General features: G+C 37.2%; 1 protein-coding gene across 1 annotated transcript in view; it reads left to right on the top strand.

The window, feature by feature from the left end:
• Nucleotides 1-26,301, top strand: part of crppa (CDP-L-ribitol pyrophosphorylase A) — a 37,723-nt gene extending 11,422 nt beyond the window's left edge. Inside the window, exons 8-10 of the mRNA XM_017696873.2 lie at nt 113-205; nt 2,815-2,946; nt 20,523-26,301. Of these exons, the coding sequence (XP_017552362.1) occupies nt 113-205; nt 2,815-2,946; nt 20,523-20,627 (330 nt within the window). The 3' untranslated portion in view covers nt 20,628-26,301. The remainder of the gene's footprint in view (nt 1-112; nt 206-2,814; nt 2,947-20,522) is intronic.
• Nucleotides 26,302-26,730: the final 429 nt, after the last annotated feature.

The following is a 26,730-nucleotide window of genomic DNA, read 5'->3' as shown; positions in this document are numbered from 1 at the left end:
GCGTTAGCTGAAAAAAAGTAATTAGACATTAGACTTCTGAAGTAATGTTGCAACTAAGAGCGAAGCCTGTCTTATTATTAACACGTTTTATTGAGCTGTGCTCTTTTTATAGGCCAGAAGGGAAAGTTTGTCTGAAATCACAGAGATGGTCAAGGTTTTGGAGGAGATGAACCATGCCCTTTTGTATCCAGTGGTTATTATATGGGTATGTGTGTATTTGTCATGTTGGCTTTGTCTGTGCCAATAATTACTAAACACAAATAATTGATTTAATTTATTTGGTTAAACAGGGTTTAACCAGTTTATTGTACATTATTTAATTGATTTTATACAGTACTGTGCAAAAGTCAAAAGCCACCTTTCATTTATAAAATTTCCAGTTTAGGGTGCTATCTAGTAGAGTGGGCAGGATGACAGAAACATGCAGTACTGACCCATGATATGCTTAGAAAAGCATATTGTGACATATTCTGATGTATTTTATCACGCTAAGTGTTGTGATGTAACCCAGCCCTAATATTAAGTACAATTTCTTTTTTCTTTTTTTTTAAGGTTATTTTTATGGAGTTTAAGGATGTCTAAGTAAAAAAGGAAAAAAAAATGAGAGCAAGATTTTGGGTGGACAAACTAAAACTGAAATGATTGTTATATTTAGTTGTTAAAGCTCTGTGTTTAACAGAAAATAACATATGTTTTCTGCTTTTTTCCTGATGCAGAAAGATGGATAACTTGTACTCAATTGGCATTTTTGACTGGAAGTTAAATAAAGAAAGAGTGGTCTCTGACCTTTGCATTGTACTCTATATTACTGTTTCTTTTGCTCATCTTACTCTTAGCATGCTAGCCAGTAAAATGCATGCAGTGCTGTTAGATTTTACATTCTTAAAGGCATTTGAATGAGAAGAGTATATATGAATACAGGTTTTTAAGCATGAGAAAGACCGAAAGTATTTTCTTGTAATTCAAATATGGAGGTAGCGTTTGTTGATGAAGCCACCATGTATGGACCTCTTTCACATAACTGTGTTGCACAGTTGACCATTAAACCCCTGCAAACACTGGTGGAGCTGTTTACTAAAACAAGACTAGCTACACTTGTGTTGAAATTTCACAACTTAAAGTGACTTTTTATATTACCTTAGTGTATACCTGCAACAAAAATATTAAAAGTGCATGACCGCTAATCCATGATGGACATGTACTGAAGGTAATTGTAACTTCTGACTGAACTTTTTATTCCATTTGGAGCCAAATGGCAGCAGCAGGAGTTGGAAAAACTTTGGACAGTCTGCATGTTGGTCGTTTTCCAGTATGTCTACTGCAAAACAAATCTGTCTTAATCATGATAAATGTCATCCCAGTGCGACTTGATAAACCCTCAGCATGATTTGTGAAAGAAATCCTAGCTTCTCAAACATATTTTGAAAACACACTCCTGTGATCATAAGGCTCAACGCCAGTGCAGCCAGTGTTTCAGAAAGGAAGTGTTGGCGTTCCCATTATAGCTTTATCTAAAACCCAGGTGGAGGTGAACCCTCTTTCACTGTGATGGCACCTAGTTATCTTCACATGAACCCTGTATGCTTAAGATATAGTCCATACCTATATTATAGTTTTGTTTTTGATTATAACACAAAGTTATCTGAATCTTTAAGGTAATGTATTTATATACTTTAATCCTCCATCTGCTGCTTGCCATTTATTGCATTCCACTTTAGGGTAAGGCGTGTTAATCAAGTTTTCTTTGCAAAGTCACTTTGCTCACAAGAGCTCACTTTTTTCTTGCATTTTATTTTTTCCCCTGATGTCAACATAGGACATATAAACGTTATGTGCAAAAAACAGTCATTTTTACTTGAACATTTTCCAAACTCTCGTCATCTCTTTGAATTAAACAGACTGCTTATGTTATTGTGCCATATTAAGACTGATGTATATAAATTAGCTCTGTTCTGATTGACTGTCCTGCATTGTAGCCATTTGTAAATCCATCTGGGCTGAAACACTTTTTATAGCTTCAGCTTGAATGGACAGTGGTAAACTGCAGTAGCCTAAATAGAAAGATACATTTGTAAGTATATTGGTTTTCATCATATCACAAAAACGAACAGGTTTCTTAGTTTTCAAATGTGGACTGTAACTGTTTACAAACTACATTTGACTCTTTAAATGTTTTAATAAAAAAATGAGAAACGTCTGTTTTCCATTGCTTGGGCCTTAGCGGTTAGTTTCATGGTAATGCAAAGAACACAGTTGATAATACTTTTGTTTCATTTGAGGGTTTTCCGTGTCATGAGATTCGGGTTTAATTTGTCGTTTGTCAGCTTTTGTTGTAATCTGTCATCTTCCATCATTTCTCAGTACAACATGAGCTCTGTGATGAATGCACTCCAAATTCATGGAAAATGAAATGGTAGTTAATTGACAGTATGCTTATAGTCCGCCTATGTCAACAGCGCATTTTGTTCGAAATGGAGTTGCAGTAAAAGCTCCAGTGTTTTTAATTGCCTACTTTGAAGTTTTTTTGCCATTTACACAAGCACCAAGTTTCTGAATAAACAGAGAATACTGCAAGATGGATTATGTTTTAGAGACAGCAGCAGCTAATTTGAAATCTGTGTCAGTGGAAATACGTGCTAACATGCATCTTTTCACGCCCAACACCTGGAACTAACTGGCTTGTTGAATTACCAGATACTAAATGTCTTTTTAATAATGCAGGCTTTGTGTTTATTATTCCACATATAAGTGTTTATGGCATGGTGGTCTCTTTTGTTGAGAGATGTTTTATGCTTCTCAATTTTATGTTTATAGGTTCATTTATGCATGTCAGAAGAGCCATTCCATAGACAAAACCCTGATGAGCTGAGTTCCATCATGGACATCTCCATGAAAGCCAAACAGAGGAATATATTACTCTACGGTATTGAGGTTATTCACTCAAAGGTAGGTCTCCAGATGTTATTAATTATATGTAAATCACATGAGTTAAATTATTTATATTACACTTATATATTAAAGCACTCAAAACATGAGAAATGATCTAACTGTTGTTACATTGCTGGACTTTTAAAGATTAAATGGCCATGTTGTTATGCATGGGAATGTTCATATCACAAAACAGCTGGGAGCTGTTGGAGATTACCTAGGTGTCTTTTGACAGAGCCAGAGTTGGCCAGAATGTAAGTCTATGAACCACAGAGATTATATGGATTCCCAATTAGTAAGCCGTTCTGCTGCATGTGTCTTACACTGACGTCAAAGCATTGTGTAATTAAAAACGCTGCACCCTACATTCGTCATCCGGAGGCCCGAGAGGTTCCCCTTCCACATGTGAGTTTGATTCGCCTCCTTGTAGCATGACCCTTCTTCACGATGCAGAGCATTCCAGAGTTCAGGGTCGTGTCATCTGAAGCGATATTGTAATTCGGCTCTTCCAGCTGCAATCTCTTTTAGGCAAGGGAGTGGACGGAGATGATGTGTGTTCAGCATGATAAAATGCTTATCATTATGAGATAACGAAAGTGTATAAATCATTCTTGTGGACCCAGCGATAATGAGTATAATTCCTCCCAGATGCTTCTTATTCATATTTTTCAAAAGAACTGCCAAGACACTTTTGCGAGCTTCGACCTCATGTCCAGCTAGGTCCGTATTAATTTACGGTTTCATAATTTGGAGGCCATGAGTCTTTATCCTGGATGTATTATTATACACCACATTTATTTGTGAAGCAGTGCACTGAGTGTTGTTGCTGTGACTCACTGTTGTAAACTGTGCTCTGAAATGATTATGACAAGCACAGAGGTTATGAAATGGCAGGCAGCAAGACAGTTGAAGAATGTTTCATTGGAGCCGTTAAAAGACAGATTTTTTTTTTTTTTTACACAACCAAATGTTTATGTGGTGGGGTCTCCACTCCTGCAAAAGGATTATTATTTTAAAAAACACTGGTATTTGATAAAGATCAGTAAACATTTTATTATAAATAAAGTTTCAAATGTCTTTTTAAAACATCTTGCTTTTTTAATCTGGGACATCCTTGTTTTTGCCGTTTCCTATTAGTAAAATGAAGCTTCTGTCATGTCCTATTTCCTTCAAGGCCAAGATATGTTTGCTATTGCCTCTAGCTGCTGATGTATTTCATTATCCCACTGCTTTTTCAACAAATTCTGCTTGGCGAGTTGTATATAATTTGACAGATTCACTCAGCACTTCAGTGGGTCTCTTTCTGCTAAACCTAAAGAGACCTCATTGTGCTGTGAGGGAAGGTCTCATAACAGATTTAGCTCAAGAGTTATAATTGAATTCAACTTGTCCTGCCACCCCTCCTTGCCTTCATCTGTAATCAGTGATCATTGTATGGTAGGAAACACCATATTAGGTCTTGTCTGGCCCTTCCATGTACAATATGGGATCCTAAATGTGTTAGAACTTCACATTTGCTGATCTTGCTAACAAAAATTACTCTTTAAAGGTGAATTCCACCATTTTTAAAATTTCTTTGTAATTTATAATACCAGTCTTAAAAAGGTTGAAACATTAGGTAAAATGCAAATAAAAACAGAAAGCTATGATTTTTAAATTCACTTTGACCTGTATTTGAATGAAAACAGTGCAAAGACAAGATAATTGATGTTTTGCCTTATCACCTTCATTGTTTTTTGTAAATATGCACTCATTCTGAAATTGTTGCCTGCAGCACATTCCAAAAAAGTTTGCACAGTGTCAGTTTAAAACTATAAATGTTGCTTAAATGTTCAAAAAACGTCTTTTTAACAGGTGGTGCAATCATGCTTGGGTATAAAAGGGGCATTAAGGAAAGGTCTAGTCTTCTATGAGCAAGAATGTGTCAGGGTTCACCACTTTAGCCAAAAAATACAACCTCTTAAGAATAAGGTTCCCCAGTGAAGGTTGCAGAGATTTTTGGTATTTCACCCTCTGCAAAGCATAATAACAAAAGACTCAGGGAATCCAGAGAAATCTCTGTGTAAAGAGCAAGGCCAAAAATCACTAAATGCCTGTGACTGTCAAACTCTTAGGACCACATGGGCTCAGGAATACTTTGACAAACCGTTGTCAGTAAAAATCATCCATTGCTGCATCTACAAATGCAAGTTAAGACACACACAGTGGACACACAGTTATGCACAGTGGAAATCATATGTCCTCAAAGAATACAGAAGCGGTGCCAACTGTCTGGGCTCAAGCTCATCTGAAATGGACTGATTCACAGTAGTAACGTATTGTAATGTGATGTGTCAACCTTTCAGATCATTTATAGAAATAATGGATGCTGTGATCTCTGGGCCAAGAAGAAAAAAGACATGCCGATTGTTTCAAATGCTTTCAAATGCCAGCATCTGTCATGGTATGGGGAATATAAGTGGGTAACTTGAACATCTGTGAAAGCACCAATAATGCTGAACCCATTTTAAAGCAACATACACTATATTTCCAAAGGTATTCACTCCTCTGCCTTCACACGCCTATGAACTTGAGTGACATCCCATTCTTAATCCATAGGGTTTAATATGATGTCTGCCCACCCTTTACAGCTATAACAGCTTCAATTTTTCTGGCAAGGCTTTCAATAAGGTTTAAGAGTGTGTTTATGGGAACTTTTGACCAATCTTCCAAAAGTGCATTTTTGAGGTCAGACACTGATGTTGGACGAGAAGGCCTGGCTTGCAGTCTGTTCTGAAGGCTGGGCTTGCAGGTGTTCTGTTGAGTTGAGGTCAGGACTCTGTATAGGCCAGTGAAGTTCTTCCACACCAAACTAGCTCACCAATGTCTTTATGCCCCTTGCTTTGTGTGCTGGTTTGCAGTCATGTTGGAACAGGAAGGGATCGTCCCCAAACTGTTCCCACAAAGTTGGGAGCATGAAATTGTCCAAAATCTCTTGGTCTGCTGAAGCATTAAGAGTTCCTTTCACTTGAACTAAAGGGCTGAGCCCAACTCCTGAAAAACAACCCCACACCATAATCCCCCCTCCACCAAACTTTACTCTTGGCACAGTGCAGTCAGACAAGTACTGTTCTCCTGGCAACTGCCAAACACAGACTCGTCCATTGGATTGCCAGACGGAGAAGCATGATTAGTCACTCCAGAGAACACGTCTCCACTGCTCTAAAGTCCAGTGGTGGTGCTTTACACCACTGCATTCACTGGTTTGCTTTGCGTTTAGTGATGTAAGGTTTGGATGCAGATGCTCGGCCATGGAAACCCATTCCATGAAGCTCTCTACACACTGTTCTTGAGCTAATCTGAAGACCACATGAGGTTTGGAGGTCTGTAGCAATTGACTGTTGCACAGGTGGCATCCTATCATGGTACCATGTTGGAATTCACTGAGCTCCTGAGAGCGACCCATTCTTTCACAAATGTTTATAGAAACAGTCTGCATGCCTAAGTGCTTGGTTTTATACACTGTGGCCATGGAAGTGATTAGAACAGCTGAATTCAATGATTTGCATGAGTGAATGAATACTTTTGGAAATGTAGTGTATGCTGCCTTCTTGACAGCATCTTTGTCAGGGACGTCCATGCTTATTTCAGCATGACACCACCAAGCCACATTCTGCATGTTCTGCACAATAGCAAGAGTGCAGGTGCTAGACTGACCTGCCTGTCTTCAGCTGAAAATATGTAGCATGTTATTAAGCTCAGAATATGAAACAAAGCTCTGAATGCTTGCACAGCTAAAGATTTATATAACAGAAGAATGGCAAAACATTGTTTTCAAGACTGAATCAGTTTGTCTTCAGTATCCAAACAGTTATTAGGTGTTGTGGAAGGAAAGATGATATAACACATTGGTACACATGCTCCCATCCCCACCTTTTGGAACCTGTTGCAGGCAATACATTTTGAATTAAATTTACTAAAAATCAACAAAGGTAAATCATAAAATATTATGTTTTGTATCATTTTTAGTTTAAAATAGGGCAAACAAAATGTACTAATCACTGCTTTCTTTTTTTATTGTAATTTCACATACTGTCTCTTTTTTGGAATCGGGCTTGTAATGGTTGAAATGTAAACCAAATCAGTCACAGAGTTTTGATGTGAAATGATGCACAGATGTAGTGATTGTGGGGATGCAAGTAAAGGACAGGAATGGGACCCACTGGATGCACATTTTTAAAATAATTGAGTTTCTGGGCTCCTGAATGATATCATCTTACTCTGTGGCAGATAATTTTGCTTGTTTTAAATAGTAATGTGTAAAACAAACTAAATTATCTGCCAGTATAGTGAGATCATTTGTCACAAAGTAATCCACAAATAAAGAAATGAGTAGTGAGAATACTTTACTTTATTTACTTTACTTCCAGGAAGTAAAAAGTAACATAATCCTATTACATTTTGAGAGAAGTAAGTACTAACTTGGAGCAGTTTCCCTGCTGAACTTGCATGGCTTCATTTGATTTTCCTTCTCAACACCCAGAAATTACAAGGACAAACCTCCTCTTCATAATGTAGATTATCACTTAAATGCCTTGTTCAACCCAGTCTATTGGTTGTGTCATCATGTAATTTAGAATAGTCTATTTTAACCATGGCCGGAGGTGGAGCTGCACTTAAGTCACTAAAAATGATTGTAAAAATAGCTATTTTTAAAATGTGTATTAATATTTCAGAATGTTATTTATCAGTTTGTACAGTGCCTAATTTTTATTTTCAATGGCCCTTAGCTTCAGTGGAGTTAAACTAAAATGTCTGGTTCCCAGGACCACTGTAGCAAACAGTTCTGACACTGTAGGTTTCACTAGAATTGCACATTTTATATCAAACCACAGAATTTCCTGAAAACAGGAGAATTCCCCATTAATGACCCGTCCATTGAGAGGTTCTTTAAGACCAGAGCACTCCAATGGGGCAAACGCAAACAAACACAAACATTCTCAAGTTGGCAGTTGTCTTGTTCAGAAAAAGAGCTACCAAATAAAACATTCTAGTGCCTTTAAACAATCAAACAGGAGTGTGGCACACCAGCCAAAGTTTCTGTTTGTTTGTGTTTATCTGGTTGCTGTACTGTAGCTTTTTGGGAACCAGAAGAGGTTTCGCTGTGACATCGCTCTAAAGAATCCTTTGTTTTTAAGAGTGTCAAACTTGTATTGTTTTATTTTACAGTTAAAGTATGCACCTCAGTTTTTGTGGAAATCTTATGAAATTGAACCGACTACAAACATAACATCCAAGTCCAGGGTTCATACCACTGTGTTATGAAGATGATCAGATGGTGTGAGTAAGACGATTTTTGACCCGATCAATGTTTCCAACAGTGACAGGAAGTGTCACCGGATCCCTGTTGCGCTGGGCCTCGGTGACCTGTCACTCGCTGAAAAGGCTTGTCACGATGATATATGGACCCACTAATCCCTTCAGTGAGAGCCCTGCTGTTTACCCTCCCTCCGCTTCCTTCTCCTCAAAGAGCCTGGCCAAGGAATCCTAAACCTGAGAGGAGATTAGCTGCTCCTTAAAAAAGAGAGAATAAGGGAGACTCTAGAGAGCCATTCTCTTACCTGCTCAGATCCACCACTGAATGGCAGGTTGTGAAATAGGACACTTGGAAAGTGGAGTCTTTTCACAGGAATTTGGCGCATCCTGAGTTCTATATTGCATTCTCCCATTCTCCCAAGATCCTTTAGGTAGTCTCTACTGTAACCTTCATCCTTTGTATACGAGAGCTACACTATATAGGCCTGCATTTCATGAATTCCTGCAAAACCTATTCTATTCTACACATACATACACCCCCCGCCCCCCAACAGTACATTGCAAAGGGTTAGAAACTTGAGAAAATGACTTTAAATGATTTTAAAATGCTGTTTATGTGGTCATTAAGTGTTTATTTGCTGAGCAATAAGCAATAACATTAGAATTAACACATAATGTTACATTAATAACACAAACAGTAAGTAGTGATTATACATATCAGTTTGTCCTTTTAACCATTTCAAAATCTCTCTTTATGCTTGCCCAGTATTATTTGTAGTTATCATTCAGTACTTAGTTTGGCTCAATCGGTGCTTCATTATGTTAAATTGAGAGTGCTGGTGATGTAAAAGAACAAATCCATGTGATGGAGCATCCAAGAGACATCTGTAAAATTGTTCTTCAAACTAGCTCAGAAGATAGCAACTGCTTTTTTGAAAATAAGAGATTCCTATTACTTTTTACAGTGTTTATGCTGTACTGGTGTTTATTCTAATATGGCATTTTTACAAGCAAAACAATCTCACTGCCAAGATTAATCCTTTAAACAATGTATTTAGGTGCCAAAGACTTTTGTACAGTGCTATATATACAGTCTGTGCAAAAGTCAGAGGCTACCCATTTATTTATGTTCCACTTAAAATGTCCATTAATTACATGTTATTCATTTTTTTGTTGCTGGAGGGAGAAAAAAAGCAGAAAACATATTGAACATAAATTTACACAGAACTTACACGTTAACTAACTAACTAACTATCTAACTCACTGACTGACTATTTTACTTTTTAGTGTGTCCACTAAATAGTGGAAATCAAAGAAATCTGCAGAGCTGTTTATCCACAAAGTTCAGGCTTAGAAGTTGGTTGCAGTTTCTGTTGCTTATGATCCAAGTATTCCCAAATACACGGATGTTGAGGTCAGGACTGTAGAGTGACCAGACCATTGTTGTGAGAACATCAGCAGTTTCTTTGTTTGATTTCCAGTTTTTCTTTTTTTCTTGTCTACTTCCTTTTCTCAGCGGATTCTTGACAGTTGCACTTCATTTTAGACTCATTTAGACTATTTTTTCAGGTGTGAAGCAAGAAGTAGAGCTTAATTTTTTTTTTGGTCTCACTATGATCAAAACTTTAAATACAGTTGAAACTTTAATTAAAGTTAAATCTGCTGACAACAGTTTTGGTGGTCTAACAGGTCTTGCAGTCTCATTAGGAGTCAATTTTTTCCTACATTATCTAATAAATTTAGTATTTAAACTGCTGCTTTTCCACTTATTTGTTAGCTACTGAAAAATTAATAACTTATTATGACTGATGCTGTTACACTTTTGAAGTGCTGCAGTGAGTAATGTTTGATTATTTGAGCTTGAGCAAAAAAGTCATTTAAATTTAAGACAATGTCTATGTACGCCAGTGCCAGAATATAAAGAGCATATGTGTCTAAGAAAACAAAACAAGCTCATTTTATCACATCGGTCAATGGAACGCGTTCCATATCACATCAATCAAATGAAAAATACACATGGTTTCTCCTCAAGGCATACTTGTGGGACACTCTTTTCTGCCTTAGATCATTAAAGCATAATTGATCTGATTTACAGTCAAGTGGTCATCATTCATACCCAAAATATTTCCACTCTGTACCGATGCCTAGTTGTTGCACGTTTGTTTTCCATCAAGTGGAAAAGCCAGATAAGTCTCTCTAAAGGCCTGATACATCTGCACTGACAGTTCCAGAATCAGCCTACTGTTCCCTGATGTATTAACATAGTGTTAGAGGGAAAAGCCACAGGAGATCACAGGAGACTGTGGCGACTCATGCTGGATATCACGAGCGATCTTTTTACGCCTGGAGTGCTCCAGATGTGTGCTGGCATGTGCAAATGTGAGCAGGCAGGGGAAAAATGTAACTCATTGAACCACTGTTTACCCAGCTTTGATTTAGCAGATTACACAAAAACCATGGATGGGCTGTCCGAGCAACTTTCACGAATACTCGTGCTTAGTCTCGTTGTGAGACAACATTCCGACCTGGAATAATCACAAACAAAAGATAAGTTCTTATGGAAGACATGAATACTTACTAGGTCCTCTGAATTGGTTTGTAAACATTCAATCAGCAAAAGAACACTGTGGTGCACTTTGTACGTGCAGCCTACGTTCTGGGAGCACTTGTTTTAAATTTGTGCCGACCACCCACTGTCATGCGCTGAACATCCAGTTGTTGGTAATCTTGTATTAAGTTTTCAGCATTTAGCATGAGGCTTGGTTAAGGGTCTTCAGAACAGGCTTCACCCTCATCAGTCTCCTTACTCTATATCCCTGTGCTCAATTTTAGATATTTTTATTGTTTTAATAATTTTCTTTTCTATAGTATTAAAATACTCACCTGCCAGGTTCCTGGGTGAGTAGTTCAAGTGCACTTCATTCAGGTTACAATTGCTTTTATGTTTTAAATAACTAATCCTATTACATGTAATCAAGTAGTTGGATGCTCTTCAAACCAGCTGCATATATGCAGCTGTTCATATATGCAGCTGTTCAGTTTGTAATCACTTGTCATATTCATAATTAGTGCTGTTATACAATAACTTTTGCAAAGCAGTACTATAAGCTAAATATGTTTCATTCAATATATGAATTTTTGTTGTTTTTAAGGTTTAAGAATCTTCAAAAGGTTATTAAATTATAAATATTTTGTGATGATCTGTTGTTAGTAATTTCTTAGTAAGTTCCCTTAAGATTTGGTCACTGTATTTAAAATATAATGCATTCGGGGTGTGAGTTTTAGTATAACATTATTTTTGGTTTTTATAGCTTTCTCAGTCATTATGGAGTGATATACTTGCATATTCTCTATTCATATTCTAAATATAATAGAATCAATTTAGCAGACAGGTTTTAAATGATTGAAAAACGCTGTGTATGTTGTAAACACATCTTGTAGTTTAATTCATTAGTATGGCCTCTGATGCTGTTTGCCAAGATTTGACCTGGGCTCTGAAACCACTCATCTGATTTTTGACTCAAGCATAGATCTATTAGTTCACCATGTGTTAGATATGTGCTTTCCATTTGGACCTTGTTGTAGTATTTTGGAATATTCGTTGAGAGTATTATGTACTGACCATCTCCACATTCCCACATGTTCACTTCCGCTTGTCTGTTAATCACAGTTGTTTAGTCTAGGTTGCAGGCTTGTTTTGACAGCCGTGTAAAATGCGAAGTCTGTCACCAGTTTTTTTGTCTAAGGCTGTGATAAAATACCTAACAGTTTTTCTTCCTGAGTTAAGGTGCTCTGCTGCTGCATGGAGAGCTGTGAGGGATGCTTTTTGGTGCTATTTCAAAAGTTTAGTCACTTAAGGAAATAATATACATGACCCTGTTTGACTGCTAATGTGCCGTGTGTATACATGTCATGTATGTTGCCAGTGGTTCATTGAGGGTGTAATAACTATGGAAGTTTTGTTTCTCCATGAGGGCTTTGGGATGTCATAACACATATTTTCACCGTCCCTTCAGCCCAGCAAATGTAAGAGAGGGTTGTAGTCATTGTTTGTAAGTGTGTCTGTCGCCAAGTCGTACAAACACAGTAATCACTCACTTGTTCAAATAGAAACGCATTCACTTGTAAGGCAACAAAAGCTTCCTGTATTTTCTTAGCTCCGGTGCAGTGTATGTGCCTGATTATGTCTAAGGAGCTCTAGGTAAAAAAGAAGAGGATATGGACCCAGACAGCACAGACAGGGCATTGTAGAATCCTGTTTAGTTAGACGTGGTGAACTCTATAGATAGCCATGTTCTATTCAAGCAGAAGGCGGAAATTTGCCTTATCACGTTTTTTTCTTGCTTTACCTTAGTTTATCTGAGCTGCTCATGAATCAACATTGTGGAGAGCAGGGCTTGAATAGAAATATAAAAGTGCTGGCAAGTTTGAGAAGCACACACAAAAGAAGTCAAACAATCCAGGATCTTTTTATATGAGGTGAGAGTGATTAGGGATGACAGGGTCATCATAAGTACAGGTATATATTTAGACACCGTTCCACACAAGTATTATTCTTTGGATAAATAAAAAAGATTTTTTTTTTTTTTCAAAAAAAAAGGGAAATTAGGCTATACATATAGGTATATAGGCTATACCTGCTAATTAAGCGATTATACGGTGTGGTAAAGTCTTTTTCTGCTTTTCTGTTCCTTAAGCAAGGTTCTAGGGCTAGATTCAGATTAAACTTGCTATGAAAATAGAACTGATTATTTATATGGCCAGATTAAGTAAACAAGCTAAGACAACACTGCCCTTTGTCCCATAGCTCTACTTTCAGTGCTGTCTTACTAGAATAGAATAGCACAGTCATAAAGGCAATCAATACCTGGTTTTGAAAAAAAAACCTTACTTCACTCTTACATCAAAGATTGCCTGTTAATCTACATGTCAACCCTGTGTTAACCTTACTGCTGAGACAGATTTGAGTCCATCTATAAGGAAAGTACCCTCTTAAATACATGGCACTACACCAAGGACTACAGTGGGGTTTAGGCCCATATCAAATCTCTAGAGCTGTCAGTAAATGGGCTTGAAATCTCTGTCATGGTCTTACCCTCCAGCTACTGCCCACTGAATGGGTTGGAGATGGGGTGGGGGTAGTCTGTACCCAGCACTATCATAATACCCTAAAAGAAATACACTGTCAGAGAAAGAAACATAATACTGGTTAGCCAGAGACATGACTGCTTTTAAGTCTATTGTGGCTCCTGTTCTTATGATATAGTGCAGTGGTATTGGGAGAAGTGCAGTGAGAAGTTGTTTTGCAGTTTTTCTTGCAGGTCACATACCATCATGAGTTCAGCTTCTAGACATCAACCATTTAACTATGGCTGATGTAAGTAGTGATTGTCCTTTTAGTAACAGTAAGTTGTTTTTGAGGCTTGCTTGACATTGTGTCTTGGTAACAGTGCAGTATATTCAGTTGTATTGCAGTGTATTATACTGTATTGTTGTATTGTGACCAGCATGTTAGCTTGTAGCTTTTGTGTTAGTTTGGCACAAATGCTTGTAGGGTGCTAGATCTGGACATTATAAGGCGTAGCTTTCGTTTCAAATACAATACTTTTAAATGTTTAATGCTCAAGTGAAGTGAAAATGGAAACATCAACATACGGCACATTTTTTCACATTTCTTGTTGAAAAATGTATCACATCTAGACACAATTGTATAGTATTGAATACATTTTAAAATATTACAAATCATTACATCCATATCCAGCACTAAACTACCTTCTGGTGGTACACTCTTATATTTAAAAGTGCTTAAGGGTTTGTTTGGAGCAATGCCATAGAACAACCATCTTTCAATAGATGGCTCTTTGAAGGAATGCTCTGGTGCTTTTCAACGTAATCTCTATCTGCCACATCCTTCCTTGTACTTAGTAAAAGAACAGAAAACCTGTTGACTCAAAACACACTTACAATAGAAGCATGGGCAGGTGCTGTAGCAGGTACCCAGTGTCTTCTTTTATGTGTTTTTTAAGTTAGCCTGTTTTTGTTGAAATTGCTGTCCATGGTAATCGAGTGCTACCAATGCTGCGGGTAGAGATTAAGTCGAGAAACGCTTTAAGGAACAACCCATTGAAAGGTCTTCTTTGATATTGCTTGAAGGAACCCTTGTGGTACCTTTATTTTTAAAGTGTTGTTAGAGACCGTTACTCAGTCACACTTGTGTTCCAGCCGTAAGTAATTTATGTAGATTCAGATTTGGAATATGTGAGCTGGTGGTGAACTCATTTAGTAGTGTCTCTCTCTTATTGATCTGACGCTTGCGCTGGGTATTAATGTTCTTCTTCCAGCTTTCCAGTGTAGCTGGTCTTAGGAGGTTGAAGGCCATTATAGCAGTGAAGCTGGCCGAGATTTAGGGAAAAAGAACAGCAGAGAAGCCGGGTAGCTGGCTGCAAAGAGGCTGATTTAACGTGACTGAGTGGTGCAAATTGTCACTGTTAAGTTCCTAATTGCTGAGGCTCCGTCTTCAAAGGAAGCGTTGGTGCGAGGCGGTGGTGGGTCGCTCCGTGCTGATGGAAAGGTTGATTGCAGCTGTGGAATTTTCAAGGACAGTTAGAGAAGGGCTGCTCACTGTGTGGTCTGTTGGCATCACCGGAGTCCTCTTTTCTTCTGTGATTTTTCCATTGTCAAAAAAAATCCAGTCTCGCTTACTGCCTCTTCCTTTTTTTAGTAATGAGTGTACAATGCCACATAATTCAAATGATGTATATCGTAATCCCCTACACAATAGATATGTCAATTAGCTTGTGTTTATCAGACCAGTCACTTATCTCAGTCCCGTCACTCATAAATCTTTCATCCTCTATTGGCCTGAAAGCCTGAAAGAGCAACAGCCAAATTTTGCTTTTTACAATTACACAACATTGACTCACCTTTTTACAATCACACCAGTAATAGAAACCTAAAATAAATGGAAAAGCAATACTTTACAGTCCAAATAGTAACCAAATATCCAGTAATGATCAAATTATTCTGATTTAAATAGTTTATGTTAAGCCATAACTGTCATTCAGTTACCACTATCCAGAAAGTAGTCAAGGGTAACACACAAATCTTTTTTATGTCTTTCTATTCTGAGAAAATGAGATGAGTCATAACTGCAAGTGGTCCAGAGTGGTGACCAAGTTATCTTCAGATGTGTTGTCCATTTACAGAATATTTGCGGTCAGTGGAGATATTAAAATGACGGGAGACAAATATCTGAAGGGACCTTTCAGTGAATACTCTTTATTAAGGAAGCTTTGATGTATTGCAGGATTTTGTAATGTGTAATGTGCAAAGGAAGCAACTGCATAGGCTTGGAGCTACATGGAGCACCACTGAATGTTTTATTCATCTCCTAAGCCTGGAAAAGACACTGAGAATCAGTGGAAAAGTCCTCTCACTTACAAACGACAAGGTCATTGCTTCTGATTAGATGGTTACTTTCAGAGAAGTCAGAATTCCAAGTGTTATATTTCCTCTTTCTTTTTATGTATGAGCCATAACAATAGTCCAGAATAGAGCTCATTAGCCAAGCCTCTCTCACTCCCCCTGGCCTGCTGTCAGTTCAGGGTGGAAATATGGCAGAGTGGGAGAGAGAGTGTGTTCTTCACACATCACTTCTTCTCCACCCAGCTCTGACTGATTTACAATGCGCTGAGTGTTCAGTGCTGGACCACTTCAGATCGGAGTGTTTTTAACCACCAGCATGCCTGTCTGACCTCTCTGTGGTTCAGGTTCACTTTTGAGGAAACCAGTGCAACCAGAAGAACAAGGAAAAAACTCACAAGAAAACCAGTGCAGAAATATGTTTTTTATTGGCCTGAAAATATTGTTAGATTGTGTTTATTGTAAAAAAAACAAAAACATCTTTTTAGTTGTAGAGCTGCACAAAGTTCAGTACTTTCTCAGTGCTGCAGTTTGGCAAACTGTTCTCTAAATTCCCAATATCCTAAATTTCAATACTTTCAGTTATTTATTTAAATAAGCTTGCACTAAATTGACATTTTATTTTACTCAAGTTTGAGTTTTGTATAGATTAAAACATTCAGTCCACCTGTTATTTATACAGTGAATGTCTTTACATGCATTTAATAATCCAATCATATTCTGATTTCTGCAGTTGTCTGATTGTTCAACTGGTCATGTAAACTGATATATAGAACATTGGTTCTGTATAGAGCCTTTTTGAAAATGGTTCTACATAGCACCAAAAATCAATTTTCTACTATTATAAGCTTGACATTATAACTATAGCAGAACTCTTTGATGCTATATAGAACCATTTTCTAAAAGGTTCAGTATAAAACCATATACAACACATTCACCATCAATCTGAAGAACCATTTCACAATACAAAGAACCCTTTAAGCCTGCAAATGATTCATGAGTATTCATGGTTCAAAATAGAACCATTGTCTTTACTGAAGAACCCTTGAAAAAACATCTTTTTCAAGAGTGTGGTAACTTTTAAAGGTCAAAATATGAACTAAAAGTACAAGTAGTAAATTAGTATTTTAAGTTAGTAATACATTGTTTTGGACATGTTGAACCTAATCTGACAATCTTGACATTTTTGGATTTGGTTTAGGAAACTAGCAGTTTCTTTGACGTTTTCATACGATATGTAATTTATATTCCACTGTCAGTATTCTACAGTGTATATTTCAGTATGGACATTTACAGACTTTCAATCTTTGATCCTCCTTGGTGATCTTTCACTGGTTTTCATGACTTGTCTTTTTTTCTTTCTTTCTTTTTTTTTTTTTAATTTGTGTTTTTCCAGTGTTGATGTCGTGTCACCCCAATAACAGAACTAACCACATGAACACTGTTGTATTTAGTTGTGGTTACACTTTTTTTAGCATTATAGACAAGGCTGAAAACATTTCTGTGCAAAGTATTTTCCACTGACCTCAGTAACACTTGGGTGGCTTTCTCCAGTTTTGTTTTTGATTCCCTGACTTAAATGCCCTGTGCACATATTGCAGAGCAAATTGCAACAAATTCTTTTGATAGTTTTATGTATGCATGTCTTATTTTCATACAAACACACTCTGATCAAATGGAGGGACTCCATAGGGAGTTGAGGGTTAACAGGCTTTTAAAACAACTGTGCCTGTTGACTGTGCACAGATGTATTGGCTTCAGACCATCTTTTTTTGGTTGTGTGCTTCTTACCATTAATTTATTAAGAGGAATAGTGACTTTGTCACATCCTTAAGAAAAACAGGAAACCTCTTTTAATCATTTCCATATCAGGGTTAAATGTAAATTTTAAAATTGTACTGCAGTTCATGGGAAGTACTGGGTTTGGGCACATCGTCAGATCATATTCAGATGTGCGTACAGAAAGTATTTATTTAGAAAGTGAGTGGTGATTCCTCTCCAGGCTTTCTAACAGACTCTTCTGCAGAGAGAAATAAGACATGTGTAATAAGACATGTCTTTTAAGTCATATAGAGTCTGATATAGATGCGTTTGTTAGTGACATAGTGCTGTTACAGTTGCCCAAGTAAATATCAGCTCAAAGAACCAGCAGTGATTAGCTGACAGTTTGCATGATGATAATGCATAAATTTAAATAAGAGACACGTAGGAGACAAGAGAATCTGAGCCTAATAAACTGATGCATTTATATTCTTTTTTGACATTGTGTCTTAAGTTGTTTAAATGTTGGCATTTTAAAAGCCCACCTTATTTTTAGTAAGATATTTGGAGTTATTTTCATGGTTTTTTAAGTCCATTATTAATATTTGACTTTCTTTGACTTGAATTATTCAAAGAGTTTCTCAAATAATCATTCAATTACTGAATTACTAATATAATCAGTTATGACAATCATACATTTCACTCTCGGCACATCTTTTCTACATTTCTTGTCACTACTTTATAAATGAAATGTTCTACGTCGTAGCATTTATTATGGTCTAAGCAGTTATTATGAAAACCATGACCAAACCACCAACTTCAAAACCAATAAAGTGTGTGGTCAGTAGCCCTTAGGAAGCCAGTAGTGCTGTGCTTTAAAGGGGCATTCTACCAATTTTTCTAAAATTGGTACATAATGTAAACAAATTAATTCAGAGCGGTTTGATGTGAAGTTAACCATCCTAGAGAAACTCTATAGTGTTCACAGCAGTGGTGACAGGAGCCAACTGTCCAGCTATGTAAAGACTACATGCAGAGCAAAATATTACCTAATGATTTTCAAGTGTTTTACCATTATGGACATAATATATAAAAACTTAAAGGACAAATGCAGCTTCATTGGTCATTTTGGATAAATAAAATGGCTTTATTTGTGTTGTAGACATTATGACCTCTGGTTTCTATCACCACTACTGTAAAAATGTCTGAGTCAGGTCAGTTTCCCTGCAGTTGTTGTTCATCCCTCCTCTCTTTTTTCTCATACTATATTTAATGCTGTTTTATCAAAGCTGTTTGCTTTTATGTGTGTGTTATTTTACCACTTGTGTTGAAAAGCATCCTTGAGTCTATGAATGGCATTCTGCATATTATAAGGAGTGTTTCAGCATGAACTGCTTGAATGAATCAGGAGACAGGCCAGCCAGTCAGAACAGATATCGTTTACATACACTATATTTCCAAAAGTATTCACTCACCCTTCCAAATTGTTAAGTCCAGCTGTTCAGATCACTTCCATGGCCACAAGTGTATAAAACCAAGCTTCTAGGCCTGCAGAGTGCTTCTACAAACATTTGTGAAAGAATGGGACGCTCTCAGCAGCTCAGTGAATTCCAGCGTGGAACCGTGATCGGAAGCCACCTGTGCAACAAGTCCAGTCGTGAAATTTTCTCGCTAATAAATATTCCACATTCAACTGTCAGTGGTGTTATAACAAAGTGGTAGCGATTCGGAATGACAGCAACTCAGTCACGAATTGTTAGGCCACATAAAATGACGGAGTGGGATCAGCGGAAGCTGAGGCACATAGTGCGCAGAGGTCATGCAAAGAGGCTGCAAGAGGTGGGCCGACATCATATTAAACCCTGTAGATTAAGAATGGGATGTCACTCAAGTTCATATGCATGTGAAGGCAGACAAGTGAATACTTTCAGCAATATAGGATATATCAATCTAGAAAACACAATAACAAAGGCAGCCTGATTAATTCCAAAGGATAAAGAGAGGTTGGAAAAGGTTATGTAAAAATGAGTTATGATAGTTTTAAGTATTTAAAATCACAAACGTCATAAGTGGACTTTAGAAAAAAAGAAAATGCAGGATACAGCCAATATGTGTGCAATATGTCATAAATAAAGATGTTTTTACAACCCAGTTAGTGTATAATGTTAGGAGTCAATGCTTTTGTATTAATATTGAAATATAAGTACCAGAAGTGGGATTTCTATCATGAGTCGCCAAAGTGTCATGCAATTGGAATTTATTTAAAATAAACCCTGACAGTATGATACAGTTTATTCCTGCGTGGAAGTGACTTGAAAGTAGTATGTCTGTTGAGTTCAAATGAACCTGAACAGGGAAAGTATTTTATGTGGAAACTCCTAATATTATATCCAAATGGATGTTCCATTCGATTTCTACGTTTTTCTTTTATTTCCACACACTAAACCAATTCAGGTGACAAATTAGAAGCTGAGAGACTTGGATGGACTTTATTTGTTGGATGCCCGTTAACAGCTGGTGCAAGGCACTAAAAGCTCTATAACTGGCCATTAAAAACATACATGCCACAGAAAAAGAGGCTAGACAAAAGGCACAAACGAAACACGAAACCAGAAGTCCACAACGGGTGGGCAGGCATTTGAAAGAAAGTGGAGCATGACTGACTAAACGAATAAAAGCTCTTTGGTGTCTAGTGTGCGGTCTTCTCTATGCTGCCTAATATCATGGCCTGTAAACTGTAAAGAATGCTGAGGAAGTATCAAATGAGACATCTTTTCCATGAAGGGCCTAAAACACTGTAGACACTGATCTTTCTCTGATGCTGTTTAGGCTAAATATTAAACATCTGTGTTGCTCAAATGAACCGGGCCAGATTATATAATAAACTTGATTATGGATCACTTGTTTTATTTGAACTGCTTTCTCACAGTGATTGGGGTGGTTCCTGTTGACTCCTTCAGGCATTCTCTAAGCTTGTGTGGTTATCTGAATCATGTGTTTCTTTTTCAGTGTTTTGTTCCTGAGTTTAACGTCTTAGTTAAAGGACCAAGCTTCGTAGAAGGGTTATTGTTAATATTTTGAACTAAAAAGCTAAAATTATGTGTTTATTGTTTCAGATTCCTGAGCTGTGGGAGAGGTCTGTAGAGAGACTGTCAGAGATCACAGCAGCTCTCATCAGAGACAGAAACCCTGCATTTACTGGACAATTGCTACAAGCCTGAGATAAACACATACAGACATGCATTACACATCAGTCATTCACTAAACCTGCACTACTATTTATCTGCACCATGCATTATCAAGCCCTCATACACTAAGACAAGTTGTTTAACAAGAAGTTTGGTTGTTTGTTTAAAATTGACGGAAGATTGTCTCTTATAGCAACTACATGGAAGTTAGGCTGGAGTTTAATCCTTTCAACTTTAGCCTTATTATTCCATTATTGATTGTAAAGGAATGAATCAGTGAAAAACTAACCTTTCTACTTTTCCTAGATGTCGGCAATCAGCCAAGACACCTTTCAATGCAACTTTTGCTCTTTAGTTTATTGCTACAAGTCTACAAGTCTAACGTTGCTAAAAATCATTAGAATTCAATAGTTACCCAAATCATTTCTAAAAAAAAAAAACATTCCCGAAACTTCTCTCAAACTGCATCCAGGTCCTCAATAAGGTCCCGTAGACTTGTCAATGTGGTTTAGGACGTGACTTACTGTTAAAGTTGTGCTGTGTCTACTCCCCTTCGCATGTTACACAGGCATAGGGAAACTGCATAATGTTTGTGATTTCTGTTGATTTCGCACAATGCTGCCTAAAATGAGTGCCTGCTGCGTTCGTGAAAACTGTAAAAATTGTTCACTTCTATAGCTTGTATAAGTCGCTCTGTGTCCTAAACCACATCATCAGTCTTTGTGACTTTAATGAAGACCTGGTTGCGGTTTCAGTGGGTTGAGAGAAGTTTTAGGGATCAATTAATAGAAAAGTGTTGGTGACTTTTGACTTCTAGTGTTTGTTAGTAATATTAGCCTCATAGCACTAGCACTAAACTAAAGAAGGAATGTTTGGACACCAAACACGTCTTGGCTGATTGTCCACATCTAGGATAAGTGGAAAAATGTGTAAATTGTTTTTTGGTGAACCATTCTTTTAAGGCTTATTGTGCAGTAACTGCTTTGAAACTGCTGTGTATGTTCTGTAGTCAGGGAAGTCAGGACCCATCAACAGGTCCATAGACATTGAGGTTTACCAGTGACTCACTGGTGACTCATTATTAAAACATGATTCATAAGTGGTAATGCGCCCTAGATATATCAGACTTGGTCAAAATCATGTTTTATGGTTTATGTATTATTCTTTGTGTTTTCCTTATAGCAACTGCAGTGCCCTGCAATGTGAATGCTGCAGTCTGGTCCAGTCTCAGTTCAGGGTGAAAGCATGAAAGACCCTGTTTTTAAGCAAATATTGCCCTCTTGTGGAATAGCATGAGAAATGTATCCCTCTTTGGCACATCACACTATTACCATTAGGGGCAGTATGGGCATAGAAAATAGAAAATCAGCAAAAATGGTGCATGTTTTGCTCAAACTTTAATATCACAATGAAGATGAAATATTTTCATGAAAATGTGTGACTGTAGTTTGAACTGAGTGTAGACCTTCCTGATCATCATCTTTGTGACTAACGTCAGGTACAAACTCACTACTCTTACCAGGTATAATCGTTTTGGAATAGTTTTGAAGCTTTATTTCTATGTTCTTATTTTCTCATGAAATTTAGTCATAGTTTAGTTTTTGTTACTTTTAAGAGGCCTGTTTTCCTTAATATATATATTTTATATTGTATACTTTGGTTTTAACCATCAGAGTACGCTACCCAGATTTGTAGCCTTTTATATACTGTAAGTTTCTAAGCAATCTTTTTTCTTAATTATCATGAGCAGTTGTGCATTAGTGTGAATCAAATGCCTGTTTACTAAGAAATGTCCACTTTTTAAATATTTTTATACTGCTTTAATTAACTTTAATGACTGATTATTCATGTAGTTTTCATTTTGATGTGCTTTATGATTGAATTTATGACAATTTATAAGAGGTTTTGATAGGATCAATTATACAGAATTACTTCTAATGGAGTGAATGCAATTTAAAAAAATGTTTGACAAAATTACTCATACAGTTTTACTTAATTGTTATAATGGGGAAAATATAATATACCACTCGTAATACTGCCCAAACAAAAAAACAAAACACAAAAAAAACATCTTTGAGAACATTGCTGTAACAAAGATTCTATTTTTAGGTGTGTTTAGTTTTGCGTATGATGTTATTTCATAGCAGACACTGCTATCCTGATGCTTCTTTGGGACTTCAAACAGCAGCTTTCCAATTTGTTTGGCGGTTAGGCTTAACACTAGCCAGACCAGAGGGATCCTGCTGACCACATTTCATAAACTGGGCTGTTTTTATAGCGTTACCCTGGCTTGAGGAAAACAGGGCCTCAGATGAGCCCCTAAATTTGTGTCGGCACTCCGGGGCCAGGCTGGCCTCTCGCTCCTCCTGAGCCAACCGCTGATTGCTAATTGATTATGGCCTTGGGTTTCCCGTTGGCTGAGCCAGAGTGTGAGGTAATTATGGAGGGTGGCAGGAGAGCAAGAGCGTATTCTAACCCCCCCATCCTTTCAGCTAGCCATGGAAAAGAACAGTGCATAGAGCAAGTAGAAACCAACAGAAATAATCAGGAGCCGGAAATCATCCTTTAGTTTTCTTTGAGTTACGTCTACACCTTTGGCAAGAAATGTGGGGGGAAAAAAAACCCAAAAAATAATTTTTTTTTTCCTTGCAAAGCAAGACTGTATGCACAAAAGTACATTTTTGTAAAATTCAAATCATAATAGCATAGCTCCTCTTCTACTTACAAACACACTTGAAAGGTTAGAATGTGCACTTTTTACAAAATGTCTCTACTTGTTTCAAAGGCATATCAATATCAGCGGGAAACCGTGTCGTAACAAGTCTGTCCCGAAATAGCTTGCACTTCATGTTACCATGTGTTGTTGGATATGTGTTTATTCTTGTGGTATAGTAGAGAGCTTCAGTTTGAGCATTAGCTTATTTGAAAGCTTAACAGGAACAAGCAAGTGAACATATCACACTAAATCCTGGCATCATTTCACTGGCTTCCAGTGTCTTTCAGGATGGATTAAAGTACTGCTACTGGTTTTAAAGCACTAGATGGATTAGCACCATCATGCATTGTCTGTCTCTGCATACACCGAGTCATTCTTTAAGATCCAGCACTGCAGACCTGTTTAATGTTAGACAGACGGCATTAGTACAGAATTTTAAGAAGCAGTGAAAGACATGCTTTTTTACAAGCTTTATTTTTTGTAAGTTTACTGCTATTATTTCTGTTATTATTGTTGCTGATTTTACTTTTATTACTGTTTTTGTTATTCGTGTTTCTTATTTTTGTGTTATTTTACCATATTTTTGTTTTTTCATGTTCTTGCATGTTTTTATTTTTTTAATCTTTTTTCTAAACAGATTAAAACATGCTTTTTTGTTATTACTGGTGAGAACTATGACTTCTAACGGTTAATGTGCTCTGTTTTCTATCAAAAGCCCTGAACAGCTGTAGCTATAGAAGCTAAAGAAAACAGCTCTCAACTTCAGTGCTAAAACTTATTAATGTGCTGTGTTGCCCTCCCCTCACTTATTTGATTCAGTCTTCCTATGGGCACTGTTTTAATTTGTTCCACATTTTCATGTGACATATACATATGTGAAGTGAGGGTTTTTTTTCTTCTTCTTCTTCCCTTGTTCTTGAGACTCAGCAGGGTACAGGCATGGTGAAAGACAAGAACGGCTCTCAGTGTGAAGCCACCGCTCGTGATTGAGATGGATTAACCACTTCTCAGGCACTCTGGATTGTTTGCCTCTGAAGCTTCTTGGTGAAACGCACACAAAAACTCTTTCTGTTAATACTGATATCACAACACAACACATTTTTTTATTAATAGATGTATGAAGATCAGTTTCAATTTGTGTAATAGCATAATGGTACCCTTTACTATACACAAAGGCACTAGAACAGATTCCTTTCCACTTCCAATATCATGAGAAATAATTTTGGGAGTTGTGTGGTGGTTGTTGTATGTAGCCGAGGTGTCAGTTATAAATTATTATGTAAAACACAACTCTTAGAACTCATATTAAACCCAAGATAGCTTGTTGCTTTGTTTAGCTATAGTCAGTAATGACAGAAGGAAGAAGCTCTAACCTGTTCTACAGTCATTTTCAACACTGCTTTCCTGTGCTGTGATCATTTGTTGACTAATGTCATGACTGTTACAGGTAAAAGTCCTTATTTTTTCTCAATTATTGTCATATTTATCATTATTGGGATACTTTGCAAGGATGTTTATAACAACTTGCAGATGATCTTGCAGGATTTTAATGACACAATAGAGAGAACGAAACAATGGAATAGACAACAAAATTGAATTGCTATATATCGTTAAGCACAGTTGAAGGTGTACTTTGTTCATATAGTTTTACATTTTAACTGTCGTAAGTTGTAAACCCAAATTTGCACAAACGCAAACTGACTGCTGATTAGCTGAGGCTCAGCAATGGCTCACATGAATGGAATGAATATGCACTGATGCTTTTCTCTTTAAACCATTCAGTAGATTTCCCTGCATTGAGTCTTTTTAATGAAACACAGTCACCTGCTATGTTTTCAAAATGCAGTACTGAGTCAAAATCATATCGAGGTGATCTGATTCCCATGTTCTCCTGTTCTCCCAGCTGTGAGAGTTTGTGGGAAATTCACTGTGATAGCTGCTAATTGAGAACAGCTGTGATTCAAACTCTGAAGTGCTTGAGATATTTATTCATGAGAGCGGCTTCAGTCATTTTCTGATGTTTGAGTTGTAGCATGTAAAATGCATGGTGCAGTCAAGATGGAGTTCAGCTGAGGGTTCTGCTCCCCCTGGAGTTGTGCATTTCACATTCAGCAGTTTAACTCAGTTTGTGTTCTGAACGTCCTTTGAATTCCTCTGGTTCCCACCTGCTTAGAATTATAGGACAGTTCCAGCAGAGGGAGAAAAGACAGGAAAAATAGACTGTATGGAATGTATTCACCTAATGTACCTGTGTACGTATGTTTGGGAGATGTTTGTTATTTATTTAGTACAGGTGCATTTTCAGAAATGTTTTTTTTTTCCTTTTGCATTCCCCATGTATGAAAAGTAACAAAGGTTGAGTAGAATATGAGTGGAATGAGGGGGTGTATGTGAGATGGCCTCAGCAGAACATGACCGATGCTCAGTGCCTGGCGGCCTCCCACTGTCCTGCAGAAATGATTTATGACTGCAAATCACTCACACTCACCGCGGCCTGTAGAATCTGCAGAGACACCGCTAGACACCGTATTCTCTTCTGCACAAATGCACAAGCCACAGATCTCATATTAGCAAAGTTACTCTTTATATTTTAAATACAATTTATATAATTAGAGAGGCAACACTTCTTACACCTTCTCTTCTTTTATAAGAGACTTGCTTTCAGTTTTTCTGCAGGATTTTTTTTTTCTACACCTGCAAAGTTCAGTAAAGTTGGTTGCGTTTCCTGCTTCTCACGATCCAAACACTCCCAAATATATTCAGTGATGTTGAGGTCTTGGTTCTGGGGTGGCCAGAGAACACCAGCAGCTTTTTGTTTGATAAATACATCTTGGATCTTCACAGCAATGTGACTGGGCTGATTATCTTGCTGTAAAATGAATTTCTTCCCAAACATTCTTCAAACATTTTCCAGAAGATACTGCACGATGAGTTGTTTGTACTTGTCAGCATTCATGATGCCTTTCAATTAAAAACAAATCCAGTCATCAACTCCAGACTTACATACTGCCTTCTGTTTCTCACCAAGATCTCACATTCTCACAAAAAGCTTACTCTACATCTCAGATGCCCAATTTCAATGATCTAGTGCATCTTTTCTCAGTATTGGCTTCTTGATAGGTACACATCTTTTCAGACCCATGTCACAGAGTTGTCTTTGCACAGTGACTGGACAGAAGCACCTGTGGATTGCTTTTTTTTTCATATCTGAAGCAACAGTGAAGCTTTTTTTTAATACTTACTTTTCTTTGACTTTTACTGTCATTATGTATTATCTTAGATTTGGGTCTGTATTTACAAAGCGAATCAAAGTATGTGTGCCAGGAAGGGAATTTGAAGGCATCTGAGGTGTGTTTGAGTAATTGCTTGTGTGAATGTTAGCTTCTCTTTGAAGAGTAACAATGTCAGTGAAACCTTTGG

This window comes from Pygocentrus nattereri, chromosome 17 (genome assembly GCF_015220715.1).
Source record: "Pygocentrus nattereri isolate fPygNat1 chromosome 17, fPygNat1.pri, whole genome shotgun sequence".
Lineage (NCBI taxonomy): Eukaryota > Metazoa > Chordata > Actinopteri > Characiformes > Serrasalmidae > Pygocentrus > Pygocentrus nattereri.
This window is presented reverse-complemented; position numbering and strand designations above follow the sequence as displayed.